Genomic DNA, 20,877 nt, shown 5'->3' with positions numbered 1-20,877 from the left:
TGATATCCTCCTTTAAAGATAGACCCGGACTCTGCGCAGAGCTGTGCTCCCTTAGCAAATATTTGAGTAGCGATTGTGTCGGTGAATGTGGTGGAACTTGTTAACTGCAGAGACGGCAGTGCGACAACAGACCGACGATAACAGACACATTAAAAAAAAAGTCTTATGTGTATATTCTTAGTTAATACTGTATCTACACTTTAACCAACACTGCAAAAATTCATTCAGCGTCCATACAGGCAGTGTACAGGATAATGGAATAATAATTAAAATGTGAATATTTGCCTGAAACTTGAATGAAATGTTGACTTTTTTCATGCAAATTAGTTTCCAAAATGATTTTTTAAAAAAACAACATAGTAGCAATAATCTGGGAAATCAACTTGTTCTAGAACAAAATCTACCCATCAGTATTTCCATCACATCTTCATAAATGTGTCCTGAGACATGAGAGATTTTCAAATTTAAAAGAAGGGGCCAAAGGATTAAAAAAATAGTTAGCCCACAATGTTGCCTTTCAATATGTAATTTCACTCAAAGTAAAAATTGTGATAACTGTTTAAAAAAAATCCAGGATCAAGGATAAAGTAGATTTTTATTTGCAAAATATTTAATTATAATTAGTATCCTGCATTTTTTGCTATCCAATACTTACTTATCCATGCTTAATTTTTCTGCAATGCAAAAAAAGTAATAATAATGATGATAAATAAAAAATATTTAAAAATAATAAGGTGCCTCCTTAGCTTTTGCATGTTTGTGTTGTGTGTTTTATCTGTCGGGTATTTTTATTTACTTAAGTTCCTGTTACGTACTGGTTATACTTAATTGAGTAACATTTTCTATGCAGGAATTTAACTTGTATTTTGGTATTAGTCATGTTATTTAAGTAAAAATTAATTCTTCTTCCAACTCTGTTTTGCCTGTATTTTAGAAATGGATGCGATGAGTAGTTTCGGCTGGTATTTTGCATTGATTTGCGATATCTATTTGTCGCCGTCTCTCAAATCACATTGAACAAGGAAGCCATAAAAACCTCTCAAATACTTGGAACATAATGAAAAAATATAATCAATTCATACAGAGCAAGTATATATGTATATGAGTTTTATGATGCATTTTTAAAAAAAAAAAAAAAAAGAGGCCTTCATTGGACATTTATCATTTTGTATCTCCCTCGTACATTCAAACTGTTACATTGTTTTTATTCTGTCCTTTTAATTTAATTTATTGTAATTCTATTTATAATAGATTCTTTTTTCTGATTTTGTTTTTCTTTTAATTATTTACATTCTTTATTTTATTTAATATTTCATGTTGTTATTTAATGTATTTTCACATGTATATGTTAAAACGGTCACTGTTCCCACGACCATACAATGCACTGCACTGAGAAAAGTTATCAATAAATACTTACTAACAAAAAAAAGTAGTTTCGACTGGTATTTTGCACTGATCTGCGATATCTCTTTGTCTCCATCTCTAAGATCACATTGAACAAGAAAGCCATAAAAAACTCACAAATACTTGGAAAAAAAATGTAAAAATATTATTAATTCACACAGGGCAATTATATATGTATATGAGTTTTATGATGCTTTTTTTTAAAAAAAAAAAAAAGAGGCCTTCATTTTGTATCTCCCTCGTACATTCAAACTGTTACATTGTTTTTATTCTGTCCTTTTAATTTAATTTACTGTAATACTATTTCTTTCTATTTCTTTTTTCCGATTTTGTTTTTTTTTTAAAAATTATTTACATTCTTTATTTTATTTAATATTTAATGTTGTTATTTGATGTATTTTCACATGTATCTGTTAAAACGGTCACTGTTCCCATGACCATACAATGCACTGCGCTGAGAAAAGTTATCAATAAATACTTACTAACAAAAAAAAGTAGTTATCAAATTTCCCACAGCACGTGAAGGCACCGTTTGACAAACCCTCTTGCATCCACCGCGCGCAGGCAGTGCACGCTGCCGTCGTCATCAGTACATACAGGAAGTAATGAGCGGCTGTCTTGTGAACGGAGGGACGGAGGAAGAGGAGCCGAAGAAGCCAGCGTTAAAATAATGACATGTGAGCTACAGCCAGCAGCGGACTGCGAGCTGAACATCTAACATCTGCGGTGAGTCAAAAGCGACGCAGAGGAGGTTTCAGGTCGCCTCTGAACGCAGCAGTTTGTGATGGCATCCGTGTTAACCTCTGCGCTGCTGGCAGGACAGGCTCAAGAGCTAACACACACACATATACACACACACACACATACAGATGGGGTGTTTGTGTGTGTGGGGGAGGAGAGGGTGACGCTGCCTTTAAAAAATAATAATAATAATAACTAACGTTGAGTTAAAACTAAATGAAACTACTTTGCTAAAAAGTTTATTCGTTGATAAATTAAAGGCCTGCAAATAGCAAAATGTCTCACTTGAGGCCTCTGAGATGCTCCCAGAGGCCTGCAAACTAAATGATAAATACTATAATCTGCATAAAACTTCAAATAATAACATAATAGACTGGGCTATTGTTTGCTTAAATTACTGGCCTTTATTTGGGACTGGCATTAAAATGAAACAGACACTTTATTTCTTTCACACATAACTTGTGTTCAGCGAAGATGGGAAATACAGTCAAATTATTTATTTAACCTTTTAAAGCCCAGGCAAATTGGCTTTCCCCACCCCCCAAAAAAAAACATGACATGAATTTAAAAAAATGAGAAAGTAAAACAAAAAAATACAAATTAGAATTTTTTTTTTAAACTATACCCTGATAATTCTGTAAAATAATTTCAAGTATATGATTATGAATATAGTTCACTGGGCATTTTTCCTTCACTTATTTGAAAATTGAGACAGGCCTTTATTTGTCAAAATGTGTCGCCACACCGGCTTCTAAAATAGTACTGGGGGTTTAATTGGGACAAGGCTTTTATTTGAAGTTTTACAGTAAATATATCTTCTTATCACACAGCATATTTTCATTGGGGGAAAAAAAAAAAAAAAGAAAAAAAAAAAAAAAAAAACCCACATAAAATCAAGTCCTGAATGTAATTCACACCTGTTTGGGGGCGCCTTAACATGCAGAGGTTTGGGAATCTGCCTTACAGCAAAAAGTCAACTATTTATGGTCCTCAGACACACACACTGTGTTTCCTTTGAAGCCCACCTCCCCAGATGTCGTCCTTTATGAGCCGAAATACTCACAAACCACCAGCTTTACGTGTGATATACAGGCTGACGTCAGGAGAGGACTTTGTGCAGCATTACACAAGCGTCTTACTGTCAGGGAGGTACTGTAAACGGCAGCTCCTCCGTGGTGTACATGATGCCACGCCACTGTGCAAACGTAGCCTGCCATAAGTAATGTGAGAACCACTTTTAGACGCTTAGAATTTGCTTTTTCACTCATTCATTAAGAATTATTAAGAATTATTAAGAATTAGCTGAATAATTGCTAAGTTTGTCAATAGAAATTAGGTGGCAAAAGATTTGAAAAACCCATCATTTATATCAATTTCCGAGCAGAAATGCAAAAATGAATCAAACCAAAAAAACTTCTATGTGCTTAAATGTTGAGATGTTCTACCTGTCACTTTTTGATTTTGAATTGAATATATTTGGATTTTGGACTTGTAGTTGGACAAAACAAATATTTTAGTGTCATCCTTGACCTTTTATTAACCAAATGATTCATAGAATAAATGACTAATTGGTGACATGGATAGTATTTTCTGTCAGAGTATATATGATTTCAGATTGCAGTTTAGGTTTAAAAATATAGTGATATAAGAAAACCTGCTGGGATAATTATGTGTGAAATGTCTCTTCTGGCTTGTCAACTGAATCAAAGGTGAAGTGTGTAAGAAGCTGAAATTTCTTTAAGTGTTTAGTGTTTAGAGGGTTTTTAGCGGGACCTTGAGGTCTCTTCCTCTCCAATTCAAACAGAGCCAGAGATTAAAAACTGATAAAAACACAGAATAAAGCAGTTTAACGTCACAGTGTATCTGTGATGCTGCTTGTTGGGCTCCTAACTGTGGTGGCTGCTGTGAAAACGCACATGGCCTTATCTGCAGTCAGTGTTTGGTTTGAATGATTTGGGCTAGAAACATGGCAGACTCCTTAGATGAGGACCTTTAGTAGATATAAACTGCTCTGTTTCTGCCAATACATCCCCCTAAATCCTACACATTGGGCCTTTAAATAAGTTGACCATTCAAAAACCTTTATCAAGTTGATGCAATGATTCTCTAAATCAAATACTCCTGCATCTTACCCATTAATTTGTCCTGGATTTGTCTTTGTCTAGGATCTTAAATGGACAGCGACCTCTGTATAAACTTTATGGCAAAATCTCTGACAGGTGACACTTTTTTCTTTTCTTTTTTTTTTTTTTTAATTTATTTATTTTTATTTTATTCTTTTTTTTTTTTTAAATTTTTTTTTTTTTTTTTTTTTTTTTTTTTTTTTTTTTTTTTTTTTTTTTTTATTTTTTTTTTAAAAAATTAATTTTTTAAAAAAAATTTTTATTTATTTTTTTTTAATAGGGTGACACTTTTCAAATGTCTCATGTTGTGTTTATCGTCATATCTCCCAGCCCTGTGTTGTACATTGTGTCATTTCATTATGCAACATTGAAACCTTTGAGAGCCATTATGAGATACTCAAACGTTGCACGCTGACTGATAATTAACTTCTTGAATTCCTAACTGATGTTTGGACTGAAGCCGAGAAGGTGTTAAATAAAAACAACTCCATTTAAGTTTAGGTTCCTGTAGCGTCCCTGTTGACTGGCGCTCCGTTATCAGGCTGATCTCTGGCCTCAGTGCCATCACAGTACTCACAGTACTGACTGCATGTAAGATTTAAATTATTGTAGTGACGGCACAGGTTTGTTTTTAACTTCGACTCAGCCTGCAGGATTTGCGGCTTTCTGCCTTTGATGCACTGTAAGTTATTGTGCAGGTAAGCTCTTTGGCCCTTGGTTACTAGGGTGAACGATAACTTAATGGATTGTGTTGGTCTCCTGCAAGGTTTGCCCCTTTGGACTGGAACATAATCTTCCAAGTCGAGTTAAAGTTCACTAGCATTGTAACAACACCTAGTCATGGTTGCAACGCACATAATCCGCAAACAGAGAGAGCTCCGGACAGATTGTGGAGGTCTGCTTTGCTGAGGACAGTGAGGTAAATCTGATGACGCCAGGACAGCGCTCTGGCAGGAGGAGACGAAGGGGTAAGCCTTCAGTTATTTTGTTTCAGTGAAGGAGATTTGGGCGAAATCAGGATTTATTGAAGTGAATTAGTATCAGCCACTTGTTGGTGTACTTCAGAGGGGATGGTTCTTGCCTCAGAGAGCGGGCCCTGATGTTGCTGCCACAATGGACTGCTGTTTGGCTTGGGGCCCTCTTATGAAAGAGTCTTTCAGCTCCAGCGCTGCTTTCGGAGAAATGCAGCCATGTTTAGGCCACAGAGTGTGAGGCTCCTGAGGCCGAGTTTAGAGGTCCCTGGAATTCAGTCAGAATTAAATTGCACACATTTTCTACTCTGCAGAGCTTGGTGGTGACCCCTTAAGCGAAGACAGACGAGGTCACTTTAGTTTGTTGGGTGTCTTAAGCAAATATCAGTATGTGAATACAGTTTTTCCGTTTTGGGAGTATCATTTTTTGAGAGCTTAGATTATTTTTGGGGGCTTTTTATGCCTTGAATGTATAGGAAAGACTTGGCATGGGGTGCCTGCTCTAGCCACCGAGCCACCTGATGCCCTTTTGAGAGCTCTCTGCTTGCAATGTCACATAATTGTGTTGTCACCTGTAGGTGCTAAATTTAAGTAGGGATGCGTCATAATAATGGTACATAATCAGAATTGCCTTTAAAATGAAATATGGAAACATATATTTATTTATTTTTTATTTATTTATTTTTACAAAATGAACGTGTAACAAACAGCAACCCTAAGTTGAAGTATTTTCATTATTTTGCACATAAATGAATATTTTATACACTGAAAAGCTCTGTTTCTTGTCTCCATCTGCTGGTGGACCATCACAATAAGAGTATGCATTACATGATGTGAATTCCACCTCAGAGGAGATTCGATGATCACTAAAATTAGGTGGGGGAAAAAAAGTGGATATATCAAAATCAGTTATCGGCCACATGACTTGTTATATATTGGCATGACGGATACTGGCAAAAATCCATTATCGTGCATCCTTAAATTTAGATATCTGCACGATTTTTCTTCTTGCTTGTTATCAGTTGTGTATTGTCAAACTATAATTAATCTGTTTATCTGAACTAGGGCTGCATCTTACAAATATTTTTCTTCTTAGTTAATGTTCAGATTATTTTCTTGATTAATCAGCTCATCAGATGGCCTATTAACGGAGCAGTATGTAGTATTTAGTGGCATTTAGCAGTGAGGATTACTGATTGCAACCAGCTGAAACTTCTCCCATGTGCCAAACATGAACTCCCAGTTAAAATTCCTTAAGTGTTTATTGTTGAGGAAGTTTTTCACCAGGAGCCAAATTATCCGGAGAGGTCTCTTAAATGATAAAAACACTGAACAAAGAAGTTTGAAGTGTCAAATCAGTGTTTCTCTAATAACTCAGTGTTAATCTAAAAACTATTTTATACAAAATTTTGTATAAATTGTACAAATTTATACATTTTTTTAATGATTTATTATTATTAATCAAATAATTTTTTATGTATTTTTGTAAACGTATCTTTCTAAATCCTACATAGTGGACCTTTAAATCACAGGAAAAAAAAAAAGAAAAAATGTTCCTCACATGTTTCCTAGAGCACAACTTTGCATCTTTAAATGTCCTGTTTTCTCCAGCCAACAGTTCAGAACATTTGAAAGCTCTTCAGAACATTAACATGTAAATTTGTAAACTTTTTGTTTGACTTTTTCACTCGAAAATGCTTTTAAATACTTTTATTTCCCTCTGCATTAATAATCATTGCCACTCATCTGCTGATTAGCTTTTTATTAACAGTTTGGTCTGTAAAAAGTGGGACATCCAAAAGAATCTTTTTCAGTGTCTTTATTTGTACAAAATAAAACCAAAATTCAAAGATTGTCTATTGTCACAGATATAAAAAAGAAAAAAAAGAACCACGGCATTAAGAGACGTTTGCGAGACGAATGAGTTGTTGATAATCAGAACGGTTGCTGACTGCGACGGTGGTCTGTGCTACATGAGCTGGCTGATTGTGTTGTACCTGATTTACCTGTTAGCAGTCATCACCTCTTCATTGTCACTGAACTGGCTCCTCCCAGCCTCCACGGTGATTCGGCACCAGGGTGGCCACTTGATATTCACTCAGCCTGAACCTGAGCTGCTTCCTGCTTCCCATTGTGTAATGTTTAACCTCGCGTGCACACTCATTTGTGTGAGCTCCTAACAGAATTTAAAATAGTATTTAAATTATAGGCGTATGAGTGATTTGCCTGCCATCAGGACTAAAGATTTGACTGGCAAACAGAGTCTGCTTATGGAGAGTATGTGAGTAGGATTAGATTGAGTTTTATTATCGAAATGTTCTGTTGTAGGCTGGGTCAGAGATGTGTTTGAAACCGTTTGACCTCTGATAACTAATATTATTTAAAGATTTGTTTCCATTTAATGTCTTTTCTTTACATTAGTCACACATTTTTTTCTGTCGTTGGGGGAAACTATCTCTGACATCTCTGACAAGTCACTGCGTAATTATTCCTGCGCTTTGCTCATTTAGGTGTTTTACAAGATTATAGAGCATTTAGATCAACCCCTTCCGTTTCTAATTTTTCCACAGGACAAAGCAGGTTTAACAACTATTTCCTGCCAACTGAAAATCTATAGCTTTACATTTTAGCCGTATACGTACAGCTCAACCTACCGCAGCTTGTTCTTAATAAAAAAAAATGATCCTGTATAACCTGAATAGTGACCTGTATATAAGGAGATTTTGTCATGTTGAAGCAAGACTGTCACTGTTTAAAGAACAAATAACACATTCTTTCTTTTGCAAATAAAAGGTTAAATTCATTAGCAATTAAAGATAATGCTGTTCAGTTTAATACACTCAGGGGGGTTGCTGCTACAGCCTGGCTTGGTCTGGGATGATCAGTTGTTTTGGTTGCTAAATGTGAGTTAATGTTGGCTGATTTCTGATAGATATTGCTCTAAAGCTGGCATTACTGTGCTGGTTTGCAAACTTAATGACTCTTTTCTGCTGTTGCAGTTGTTATACTATTTTTGGAATTTACCATTGTCTTATATTCGGCGCCACAGTGGCTGCTGTTCTGCAAAAGACGCGTAGTCTCACTTTCAAGGGAGTGTGAGACACAAGTTAGACCGTCGTCAGCTTAAAGATACAGTTGCTAACTTTTACGAAAATCTCAAACTTTTTATCATATTTGCTGAAACTGTCACTTTATTCTGAAAGCAGTATGAGACAGACAGTCTGTGGGGGGAAAAAAATCGTCCCTCCTTCTCTCCTACGCCTTTAATGGTATTTAAGAGAATCGGACTCCTGCATATTCAGAACAACCAATCAGAGCTGAGGAGTCTCTAACGCAGCTGTTAATCATGTCAATCTCTTCATGAACTGCAGTCAGACTGTTAAACTAGGCAAGATTCTGTTACTGTGTTGCCTATTTTTCACCTCAGATGTTTTCATGAACATATTTTTGTGTGCTGTGTAGCTGTAAATTGAGAAATGTGGTGCTTGCTGCTGGTGGACAGTGCTGGATACTCTTGATGAACTGTATTCAACATGGCGGCTGGGTCACAAATGTTCTCATTTTACAGCTTAACAGTACACTAAAAAATACTATATAAAATATGCTTACCAGAGGGAACTTAAATTCACTCTGAACATTTTGCTAAGAGGCAACTTACACGAATCGCAAACAACTTACACTGATAGCTGTTAAACCAACATTTACTTCATAATGATAAGTCAAAGTAAAAAACGTGTCTGTTTCCACTGTAACAGAGTAAAAAACGTGGATCAAACCTCAGGAGGAGCAGCAGAGGAGGGATCCCTCTTCTAAGATGGACTGACATTCGTGCAGTAGATGTCCTGTGTACAGAATAGACCAACATAGTAAAATTACAGTGTAGACAATCAGAATGACTTGAATTGTAACAGATAAACAATGAACAGATAGGACCTGCTCTCCAGCATGGGAACCTGGAGCGACAACAAAATAAACACACACGAGGCAAAGCTCAAGCACACTGTTCACACACACACACACACACACACACACACACACAGAGGGAGAGAGACAAGAACAACATGCACACAGAGGAGAGTGAGAATATTGTTAAGTTTGACAGCAGGCCTGTCCAAAGTCTGGCCCGGGGACCGGTCTCTGCCCGCAGACCAGGTTTAAACGGCCCACGGCCTCTTTTTAAAAATATACTAAAAGTAGCCCGCAACAAAATATTGATCACTTTGCATTTTTTTCTTTTCACTTCACAATAACAAGACTGGCAATGCAGGTGGAACCTTTGTGTTTTCATAAATAAGCAAAGTGTTACCAAACAGCAGACTTTTCCTGCAAGGTAGAAGACACTGAAGTGGACGGTAAGGGCCGCTGCTTTAAGCAGGTTGAATATACAGTTAAGTTAAATGCACTAAAAGATGAAACCTTTGCGTTAATCTCATTTGTGTGTCATCTTTTTTTTTTTTTTTTTTTTCAAAGCGCAACTGACCCCTAGATATTTTTTTTTTACATCATTTAATCTGGCCCCCCCAAAAAGTTTGGACACCCCTGTTTACATGAAAGGTAAAGAGAGCAATTTTGATATGAATCAGGATTCATGCAGATCCTTAAAAAGTCTTAAAAGGCATTGGATTCATATATTTAAAAATAAGAATTGACTTAAATTAATCTTTCAAAAGTCTTTAAAATGCTCAGATGTGGTAAGCAGAATTTTATGTTACTATAATAGTATAATAAATAATTGGAAACATCTATTTTTCTTAAATAATTTAATCAATTCCTTTTTTTGAACTTGCCATGATGGGAATGCAAGCAGAGGAATCTCACATGCAGATTGAGGAACAAAGTTGCCTAGAAAACTGCCCAGAAATACCAAATATTTACCACTTCTGTTGGTGAAATAAATGGATACTTTTCGGATACTGTAATATGTTAATTGTCTTCCACTGTAAGAAAAGTTGTTTTGTCAACATTTGACGTAGATAAATTAAAATTTTCACAGGACAAACAAGGCACGTCTCTGGTAAAATAAACATATGGGCAAAAATAGAATTGTCCCTCTTCAATTTTAGTTATTAGAAAATTGATTTTAAAATTAATTCCAAGTGGCATAAAGAAGTCTTAAAAAGTCTTTAATCTATCTTGCCTTAAGCTGCAGGAACCCTGATAAATATACTCAAAAGAAATGGATAATAAACACAGGATTAGAAATTCTAAAATGCATTTTCCGTTGTAAAACTGTGATATTGACTCTGGAAGAGGCTTTTTGTCAAGTCATTTTGATGCTAAAATGTGAAATACATCATAAACATGACATTGATAAATTGAGTGAACACAGATGAGGTCTTATCTTTTCTTTTTAACACTCTGCTGCTCCGTTTTGTCTTGTGCAGGTGGACCTGACTGACTGTCTCTCTCTGTTTTGCTTTAGGTACCTCAAGGCCTCCGTCCTCCATGCCTGCGTCCCCAGGCTTCACTCGACTGGAGCAGAATGAGCCTATGAACACCCTGCGTATCTCTGTCGGAGGCCTCCCAATGTTGGCTTCCATGGCCAACACCACTGACCCTCGCTTCCGCCTTAAATGGAAGCCCATCGTGGCGGTGGCCGGCTCCCTGGCGCTGCTTCTGCTCTTCTTCATGCACTTGAACTCGGGCTTGCGCTCCCACTCTTACGACTCGCACAGCTGGAGAGCCAATCACGGCGAAGCCCAGCAGTCCAATTCCCATTATAACGACACCTACCCTCTCAGTCCGCCTGAGCACACGCCGCAGGGCACCCGCTACCGTATTGGGGTCATTGCCGACCTGGACACAAACTCTCGTAGTGAGAGTAAGAAGCTGACGTGGTTCAGCTACATGCGGCGGGGACACTTGTTGGTGTCCCAAAGTGGCGACAAGATAGCAGTTGAATGGGATGCGGACAGGGTGGTGCTGGAAAGCCACCTGGCGGAGAAAGGGAGGGGGATGGAACTGTCTGAGCTGGTGGTGTTCAACGGGAAGCTCTACAGCGTCGATGACCGGACGGGCGTCGTATACCACATTGACGGTGACAAGATTGTGCCCTGGGTCATCTTACCTGATGGCGACGGCAGCGTTGCCAAAGGTTAGCGTTACCCTCCTTTCATACATGCTGGAATGCGTTGCTGAAGTCGCTGAAAGCAACTACCAATGGAAACAACAATTTTCGAAACTTGAAAGAGCGCTGTGTGTCTGCAAAAACATAACTGCATAAACCAAGTCCCACTCAAAGAGAGGTTTTGTTTTGCAATCTTGCAAGATGTGGATTGTTGACAGTGGTGGAAACATTAGTAATAGTGGGAGAAAGGAGATCTGGGAAGAGTTTGTTGTGTCCGGAGTACAGAAAGCGTAGCCTAGTGTCATCGAAATTGTTTTTAGTGGCTGAATATTTGGCTGATTTTGACAATAAGGAAACGTCCACAGTTTTATGTAGCAAAATGTCTGGTCATCTTACAGCACGTTAAGTTTACTACGTAATTGTATATATACCAACTATATCTATCTATCTATCTATCTATCTATCTATCTATCTATATATATATATATATATATATATATATATGTTGGTGGTCTGGGGAAAGAGTGGACCACCACTATATATATATATACAGGAATCAAAAATATGTTTCTCTCCATGCCCATGGTGAAGAAGAAGTACAAAGATAAAATGCAGAATAAAAAATATATAGAATTCAAAGTGTATTCTGCTGATAAAACTAATGTATTTTTTTTCAAATGTAGGACTCTTGTTTGTAATTGAGTTTTTTTAAGCGTTTAATCGCTACTTTTACTCAAATACTTTTTTGCTTTCTCCTTATAGGATTTAAAGCAGAGTGGCTGGCGGTTAAAGACAAGCACCTGTACGTTGGTGGTCTGGGGAAAGAGTGGACCACCACTGAAGGCGAGTTTGTAAACAACAACCCAGAGTGGGTGAAAGTCGTGGGCTTCAGAGGCGATGTACAACATGAGAACTGGGTTCCTAAGTACAAATATCTCAAGTCTGCTGCAGGAATAGAGCCTCCAGGTGAGGGTGTAAATCAGGTCTCGCTTACGGGTGCTTCCGTTTGCTTCCCGTTATTGATCGTATTCCTCTGAATCTCCACAGGGTACCTCATCCACGAGTCAGCAGCGTGGAGCGACACCCTGCAGCGCTGGTTTTTCCTCCCACGCCGCGCCAGCAAAGAGCGCTACGAGGAGACGGCAGACGAGCGTCGCGGCACAAACCTCGCCCTCAGCTGCTCTCCAGATTTCAAGGACATCATCGTAAGTCGAGTGGGTCAGCTGAACCCCACTCACGGATTCTCCTCCTTCAAGTTTGTCCCCAATACAGATGACCAGATCATCCTGGCGCTCAAGTCAGAGGAAGACGCTGGAAAAATTGCTACGTACATCATGGCCTTCACACTCGACGGACGCATTCTTTTACCTGAAACCAAGATCGGGGACGTGAAATACGAGGGCTTGGAGTTCATCTAGACTGAGAGACTCGCTCTTGAGGCCACTGCACTGTTGTTGTTCTATTTTGTTTACAATTCAGTCACTGTTAAAGTTACTGTACTCGCTGCTTCCTCACTGACACACAACTCCAACCCGTAGCAGATCACCTTCACTACAAACAGAAGAACTAATGGCTGACACTGTAAAATATTGTCCCGTTTTGGGTTTTGAGAAAGTGCCAGTCAACTTAAGCAAAGCCAGCATGTCTGGTGGGTGTTTCATCTCTTTCCCAGGACAAATGTGGCCCTCAACAGTACTGTAGCCTTTCTTATAATGAATGTACACAATATTGATTCATCAGACTGTGATTTCTTTTTCCTGTACATTTTCATGCACACACTGTACACTCTCAAATGGTCAGAGGTTTTTTTCCCCCTTTGTTCCGTGTCAAACATCATTCAATACACACCAAACATGCTATCTACAGTGGACAAATGGCCTGTTTTTATTCTTCATAAAGCTCAATATTTGAAGGACAATTTGGTGAAAAAATGATTTATGTGATGCTTTTGGTGGGATGACTTGAGTAAAAAATTTGATTCCTATGTCCTGAGTCATGTCGTTTAAGTCAAACAAGGGCGTTTTTACAAAATCTGTTCAGCAAAGGCTAAACTTTGTCCTCGATCAAGTTGCAACTCGACAAAAAACTGTTTGTCAAAACCCTGACTTTCTGCTTTTTTTTTTAAATGAAACTTAAGGAAAGCAACAGGGAATGGAGAAGCGAAACCTGTGTTTTATCTGAAAAGGGGAAAGATTTGCTCCACGTACTCAAAAGGGAGAAACACATTTTCAGCACTTCAGCACCAGAGAGGAGAAGGTAATGTGGTTTTCTAATATGCACGGATTTAGCATATTTTGGCTTTGAAGTTTGACCTTCAAATTTTAATGCACATATATAGTATAGTGTGTTAAAATAGAATTAATTCTGTCCTAATGCAAACAAAATACTGGCAAAAGCTGCAGCAATTTCTTTTTTCCCTTTGAAGTGATTAATGTATTGATTACTATGGAAAAAGACCGCCGCTAAGTTTCTACAGGAGCCTAGAACTGACAAACCAAACACTGGCACTTGATAGGGCCATTTGTGTTTTCGTAGTGTCCACTGTAGCTAGCAGCCCCTTCATGATGAGCAGCATCTGAAAAACACAGATTTTTTTTTTTTGTTTTATTTTATTTTTTTATGTGAAAATGCTTCATCTGCATTTTTACTGTTTTTTATTACCTTGTCTGTTTGCTTTGGAGAGGAAGAGACAGATAATTCTGCTTTTGCAATCTGCAATCCTCACTGCTAGCGACTAAAGTTCCCTAAATCTTACACACTGCTCCTTTAGAATTTGAAGTAAAGTAGACAATATATTTCTCACATTGCCTCCTATTTGTCTGTCTGTGTCAAAGACCTACACTGGTGTTTGGAAATGCTCGTGGACCGAAACATCTTCACTCTGTGGCTTCTGCTACTTCTCTGTGTCTCTGAAGGCGCAATGAAATTCAATTTATTCAGTGAGTCACGTGAAACATATCTCATTTGTGTGAAACTAATAAAATGCCATGAAGGTAATTTTATGGAAATCAATACTACTGTACTAACTTTAAACGCACTACTGTATACTGTGTAATGTGCTTTTACTAATATTCTGATCATGCACATTTAACACAGACTGAGGATTATCTGAGTGTTTGTATAACCCCTCTGCTGTCATGGTTAAAACCCTGCGCCTGTGTTTGCAGGGAAAGATAGAGATGATAACCCTGGGCCGCAGGAAGGTGACGTGAGGCTGTTTGGCGGCAGTGTTTCCGAGGGCCGCGTGGAAGTCTACCATGATGGCAAATGGGGAACGGTGTGTGACGATGGCTGGGACATGGCTGAGGCCCAGGTGGTGTGTCGTCAGCTCCGCTTTCCCGGAGCCAAATCTGTTCTCATCGGGAGGACCTATGGGAAAGGTGCCCTCTACTTCTATTAGTCCCCCACCAGAGGGCAGTGAAATTATTGTAATGAGTGAGGAGCTGTGATTTGATACTAACACCACCAAGTCAGCCATCAAAACAGCTTGTAACACCCACGAACAAAGTAACAGCCTACAAACATAATAAGCCACAAACATAATACAAATCTGCAGCTGTTAATGTAATTATCCCACTAACGTAATGAATGTCCCACAAACATAATAGCACTTGTCTACTACAAACATAATAGGGATTTGTGGGAAGGTTAAAATCTTCAGCTTTCAAAACTGTAATAACTTCCCACAAATGTAATATGAAAATGAAAAGTGATCTTTTTTGTTATCACTGTGTTTGTTTATTTGCTAGTACACTTGCCAATGGGTTCTAGTCAGCTTATTAGAAAAGATCACTATATAATAGTAATAATTATAATAATAAGAAGAAATATTGACAGCCTAAGATTTTCACCTTCCCACAAATGTAATAATTCCCTGCAAATATAACTGCTATTACATTTGCAGGAGATTAAGTATTACGTTTGTAGAAGGCAAGTGCTATAAGTGTGTGGGAAATGTATTACCTTTGTGGGATTATTACATTAAAAGCTGCAGATTAGTATTACATTTGTGGGCTGTTATTACATTAATGGGTGTTGGAGGGCCGCTGTATAATGTGTCACTACCATAAATATTGACAAATGTATCCCCTTTCATTTTACATCATAGCGCCTGGACCTATTTGGCTGGATGATCTGACATGTGAAGGGACAGAGAAGCATCTGATTACATGTACTTTCAAAGGCTGGGGAGAAACTGACTGCAGCCACAAAGAGGATGTCGGCGTTATCTGTGAAACAAGCAGTACGTATCAAAACTGTCTTTATGCACTCTTCGATCTATCAAATGTCAATAAGTCTAATGATTTGTCATTCCAGGTACTAATGTGACCGTCACTGATTCTGCACACTTGCTGGATCATAGCATCAGTCTGTCTGATGAGCTCGGGCAAATCTTTGACAGTGGTAATGACTGTGACTTCCTGATCCTGGTCCAGAGCCCTACTGGAAACAAGCAGGAGGACGGCACCGCAGAGATATTTGAGACAACAATTAGCGCTCACAAAATGATCCTCTCACAATTCCCACTCTTCAATGCTTCACAGGGGATCAGTAACATCACAATCAATATCCGCCAGTCTTGCTATGCACATTTCCCCTCCTTCATCAGGTAAACTATTTAGTTAAAGGAACAGAGTGTAAGATTTAGGGGGATTTAGTGGCATCTAGTGGTGAGAATTGCAAATTGCAACAGGTGAAACTTTTTCCAGTTAGAATTTCTGCATTGCTCATTGTTTAGGGAGGTTTTTATTGGGAGCCAAATTATCCGCAGAGGTCTCTTACTCCACAAAACAAACAGACCAGATCATTTAAAGCAGTAAAAACACCAAATAAATCAGTTTCATGTTACGAATCAGTGTTTCTCCTACACTGGCATGTTGGAGATTGGACACTAGCCCACCGCCTGCTAATGTGTGCTCACCTTATTCTCTGATACACTAAGATCCAGATGTTCAGGAGGTTTTTATTGGGAGCCGATTAATCTGCAGATCTTTCCTCATTTCCAAAATAAACGGACAAGGTGAATTAAACCAGTAAAAACACTAAATAAAGCACTTTCACGCTATAAATCTGGGTTCCCCCTAAGCTGTTTGGCATGTTGGAGATAAGCCACTAGCCCTACACCTGCTAATGTGTGCTCACCTTTTTTCTCTGATAACTCCATTACAGATATTCAGGATTTTTTTTACCTGGAGCCAAATAGTCCCCTTATGTCTCTTCCCATCCAAAACAAACAAACAAACAAACAAACCTGGTGCTTTAAGTGGGTAAAAACACTAAATAAAGTAGTTTTCTGTTAAAAATCAGTGTTTTTAAAATGACGTTCACCACAGAGGGGCTGCTAAGAACGGTAGCCGACACAAAATACACAAATGGTCCTATCTAGAACCAGTGTTTGGTTTGTCCATATACACACATGGTGGTGTTACATGGCAGACTCCATGCACAGGGACCCGCTCCCTATGTAGATATGAACGGCTCATTCTGAGGTAACAAAAACACAACTCTTCTTATTTTCAGGTGATTATACACCAAAGAAAACATACCTATTATATCATATTCCAGTTCTGCCAACATATCCCCCTAAATCATACCCAATGGACTGTTAAAATATCACCCATTTGTTTTGCGTGCATTTATAAATAGAGCAACATTGAAAACATCTTTAAAAAATTAATAAACATTCTACAATCTCAACAGATACATTTACACCCGCAAGGTGGAAGTGACCTTCTCCTCTGTGCAGTGCCTCCACTGGATGGCTTATAAGTTTGGGGTGAAGCAGCTGATGGAAGACACAGGCCGTCTCTTCTCTAAAATCATGCCAGAGGACACCTCGTTCCACACCCAGGTGTCCCTTTACGAATACGCAAAGGAGACTGGGGACTTGGTCCTCCAGGAGAACTGTCTTCAGTATCTGGCCTGGAACTACCAAAATCTGACCACATCCCCTTCTTGGACCCATCTCTCTGTTGAGCTCCTTGGATCCCTTCTGGTCCGCTCGGACCTGGTGGTGCCAGATGAATATTTTCTGCTTCAGACTTTGGAGAGCTGGATTGAGGAGGAAGGCAGCTCGACTACTTTGGAAACTCAGGTTGACCTTTTGAATCACATTCGTTTCCCTATGATCCGAGCTGAGGCACTGTATGGCCTGGAGTTCAACTCCTCTCTCTACAGCACTCATAAGAATATTTATCGTGAAAAAATCTTGAAAGCATTCCAGTTTAATGTTCTGCTCTTTAGCGACCTCATGTCCAACCCAAAATTCAACAGAGAAGATGAAGATTACCAGCCCAGGATTTACACTGCCAAGCAATGGAGCACTTATCTAACTGCAAACCAAATCAGAAATCCAGACTACGTAGTGTATCATGGTTCTTACACTCAAATCGCACTCAAGTCGCTCAACGTACCTATCCACAACAGCCTGATCTTTAAGCAGAATGAGATTCGTTGGGAGGCAAATGTCTTTACGCGCCAACATGAGTGTTCAAACAGAGGCGTAAGGTGTGAGTCGGTGCCTGCAGCAAGGCTGTCTCCCCGAGACAGCATCAGCCAGTGGAGCAACATCCTCTTCCGTAACCTGCTCCTGCTTGTGTGCCAAGACAAGTACATCTGTCAGGTTCAGGACTTCAAGGATGACCTGACTTACGTGAATGGGGCCCAGGGTCTGGCCTATCCATGTCCCGATGACCAGTACACCTACTACTTTGTGGTGAGACCGGGGTACATCTGATCCAGCGGCAGGATCAGGATCAGTATTTCACATGTGATCAATTTGTCTGCTTATTCTTCAATAGCTTACAATTATGCTACAATATTATCCATGTGATTTTTTTTTTTACATTAATCTTTGTTGATTAGCTAAAGATGTATCTCCTGGCTGTGCTTTAATTCATGCATGTTTTCATGATCTTTTTAAATGGCAAATTAAAAAAAGGTGATTTCTGCATCATTTTCTGTGTGTCTGCACTTTGTCCTTCAAAATAGAATCAGAAAATATGAATCTGGATTTTATTCACATATGAGACATATGAAATGACAAGTGTAATAGAAGCACAGAAGGACATTCAGTAAAGGACTTTTTTCCTCTGAGATCCACCACAGAGCACAACAGGAGGACATTCCTGCCTGTGGCCAGTAAACTTTTCGGCTCCTCCCTCAGTGTTAGACACTCTGAGTCAATAGTCTGGCCCTTGGACTTATTCCACTCCTCAGCAGCTACAACACCATCATTTATTTATTATTTCCATCTGTGGAACACTTAACTGTGCATAATTTGGCCAATAATTTAACTTTGCAATAAGTTGTGCAGTAATTCATTTTGTCCAATACTTTGTGTTATCTGATACTTATTTTATTCATATTTGTGCTGTTCTTGTATTTACACTTAACACACTTGTGGTATGATGCACATATTGGTACTTGTGAGGAGTTAGTCTAACCCCCTCGTATCTGAAGGCTTTAGGACACAGCAGACTGTGAAACATATTTTTTCATATTTTATATAGTGTTATTTTAATGTTTCTATCTAAATAAATTTATAAGCCATATATGTAAATATAATTGCACACATTGTGTTTTATATTGTAGGATAATACACATTTTCCTGTGTATTTTCTTGCTTATTTTCTATTTCTATTTTCTATTTTTATTTTTTATGCTTATATATAGTATACCAGTAACTGTAATATGCCACAGTCCCCCCAGGGATCGATGAAATATTTCTTACATTGACCTTAACCCTTTTGAGACCTGAGGAAATTGGCTTGATTTCTCTAAAAAAAAAAACACAAAGAGAAGGCAAAGAGCAACTTAACATGCCATGGCACAAAAATTAGTAAAAAAGGAAAAAAGTTATTAAAAATGACCTGAAAATTAAGAAATGAAAAAGTGAAAAAAAAAAAAGCTCAAAATGAAAAATATAAAATATCATAATTATAATTACAGTTTTCTGGACATTTTCCCTATCACTTTCTAATAATCCACCCCTCTTTTTAAGAACTATTTTTAGGTAATTTTTGTCACCTTTTACCTATTTCTTGCAATTTGTGGGATATTTCTTGCCAAGTTGGTCATCGCCTTTTCCCCATGTTTTCACACCCAATTTGCTCAGGTTTCAAAGGGTCAAATAGCTGTTGAAAGGCGCCTGAAGGCAGCACAAGAAAACTGATATCAATCCAGGTTTTAAACAATAAAACCAGGCCAAGTGCTAGGAATCATCAGACTGATTTTTAGCTTCACTCAAACTGGACATATGCAGAATGTTGCAGTTCTGGAAGCGCTAAATTAATGCTAATGGAAGTGCTAAAATAATATAATATGTGAGAGAGTGTGTTCTCTCGTCTGAGCTTTATCCCCAGCGATCATACTACAGCACAGTTCACTTAAGGGTTAAAATACAAATATCAGAAATATGAGTAGTGAAATAACACACATTGGGCAGGAGAAAAAATAAAAAATAATGCAATGCCGTTTGAAACTTGAAGTATTTCTGCTATATGTCATTAAAATACTATCTTAAAGGAATAGTTAGACACAATTTTAGAAATACGATTATACCTCATACTTGCTTGCTAAAATAATTCAAATCTGGTTAACTTTGGTTAACTTCTTCCATGTGAAATAGTCAAAAAAAAGTCACGTTTTTACACACACTTTTCCCCAACAGAATGAAAACAACAAACTTCAAACATGTCAGCTTGATGCAGCATCATCAGATAAGGTGCTGCATGTGAAAGGGCTTGTGTTTACAGGGTTTGATTGAGGATAATAGCAGTTTCCTCTTTATGAATCATGGAATATTCCCAAGCACTTGTGTCCCCACCAGACTGTCTTCAAGTCTTTGCACTGACAATCGCACTTTGACAACATGCAAGCATACATGCCTGGACATGCGGCATATAAAACAAGCATATAGAACATATGATGATTCATGGATTTCTGAGAAGTGAGACAGACTATGGGCGCCCCGAAGCATTACATGACAAAAGATGATTGATCAGTTCTTTCAGCTGATGATTACATGATCACTGTGTGTATTTAAAAATGACTTTTCAACATGTACTCATGGTTCAGAGCTGTACAAACTCATGGCAATGTTTATTCTGACACAGGAGAGAGCGCTGTACTGCAACTGTGACTCATCCACATGTAATCCTGTGCATATGGTAATGTCTTCACCGGGATGGAAAGAGGGAAAGTTCAGATATTTCATCACTTGTTTTGCTGTGAGTAACATCTGGCTGTGTTTTCATTGTTGCATCATTTTACCCAACAAATAATTAACCCACAAGTCATGACATACTTGTTTGTTTGGTTTGCCTCAGAGTTTTGAAATTGTCTTTGGATGGTATCAAAAATGCCCTCCCAAAATTTTCCAGTCGCCTCTTACTATATGGTAGAAGAAAAGAAGTGTTTTGGGATCACACAAAATTAAATGGAAAATTCTTCATGTTGTGTAGTCTCAGTGAAAATCAGCACAATGTATATGAGATGTATGGGGTTTTAAAGCTGCACTAATAAATATTTTTACATCAATGATGAATCACTTTTTTCCTCTGTATGAATT

The 20,877-nt window shown here is 38.2% G+C and overlaps 2 protein-coding genes across 4 annotated transcripts; both read left to right on the top strand.

Moving 5' to 3' along the window:
* Positions 1–1,995: 1,995 nt before the first annotated feature.
* Positions 1,996–13,290, top strand: cant1a (calcium activated nucleotidase 1a). 3 transcript variants are annotated; one of them, XM_042504747.1, is made up of 4 exons: positions 1,996–2,130; positions 10,662–11,333; positions 12,069–12,272; positions 12,354–13,290. In XM_042504747.1, exons 2-4 carry the CDS (start codon positions 10,685–10,687, stop codon positions 12,722–12,724), a joined length of 1,224 nt encoding a protein of 407 aa, XP_042360681.1. In that variant the 5' UTR covers positions 1,996–2,130; positions 10,662–10,684; the 3' UTR covers positions 12,725–13,290. The 3 variants fall into 3 exon arrangements, with proteins under 3 accessions (XP_042360681.1, XP_042360680.1, XP_042360682.1); XM_042504746.1 differs by lacking the exon at positions 1,996–2,130 and adding an exon at positions 7,357–7,516; XM_042504748.1 differs by lacking the exon at positions 1,996–2,130 and adding an exon at positions 7,434–7,520.
* Positions 13,291–13,459: 169 nt separating this feature from the next.
* LOC121956497 (galectin-3-binding protein A-like) lies at positions 13,460–18,261 on the top strand. The gene is made up of 6 exons (XM_042504745.1): positions 13,460–13,562; positions 14,141–14,245; positions 14,474–14,686; positions 15,415–15,549; positions 15,624–15,915; positions 17,007–18,261. Exons 2-6 carry the CDS (start codon positions 14,161–14,163, stop codon positions 18,040–18,042), a joined length of 1,761 nt encoding a protein of 586 aa, XP_042360679.1. The 5' UTR covers positions 13,460–13,562; positions 14,141–14,160; the 3' UTR covers positions 18,043–18,261.
* Positions 18,262–20,877: the final 2,616 nt, after the last annotated feature.

This window comes from Plectropomus leopardus, chromosome 17 (assembly GCF_008729295.1).
Source record: "Plectropomus leopardus isolate mb chromosome 17, YSFRI_Pleo_2.0, whole genome shotgun sequence".
Taxonomy (NCBI): Eukaryota; Metazoa; Chordata; class Actinopteri; order Perciformes; family Serranidae; genus Plectropomus; species Plectropomus leopardus.
The sequence above is the reverse complement of the archived record's forward strand: the minus strand, read 5'-3'. Positions and strand labels throughout refer to the sequence as shown.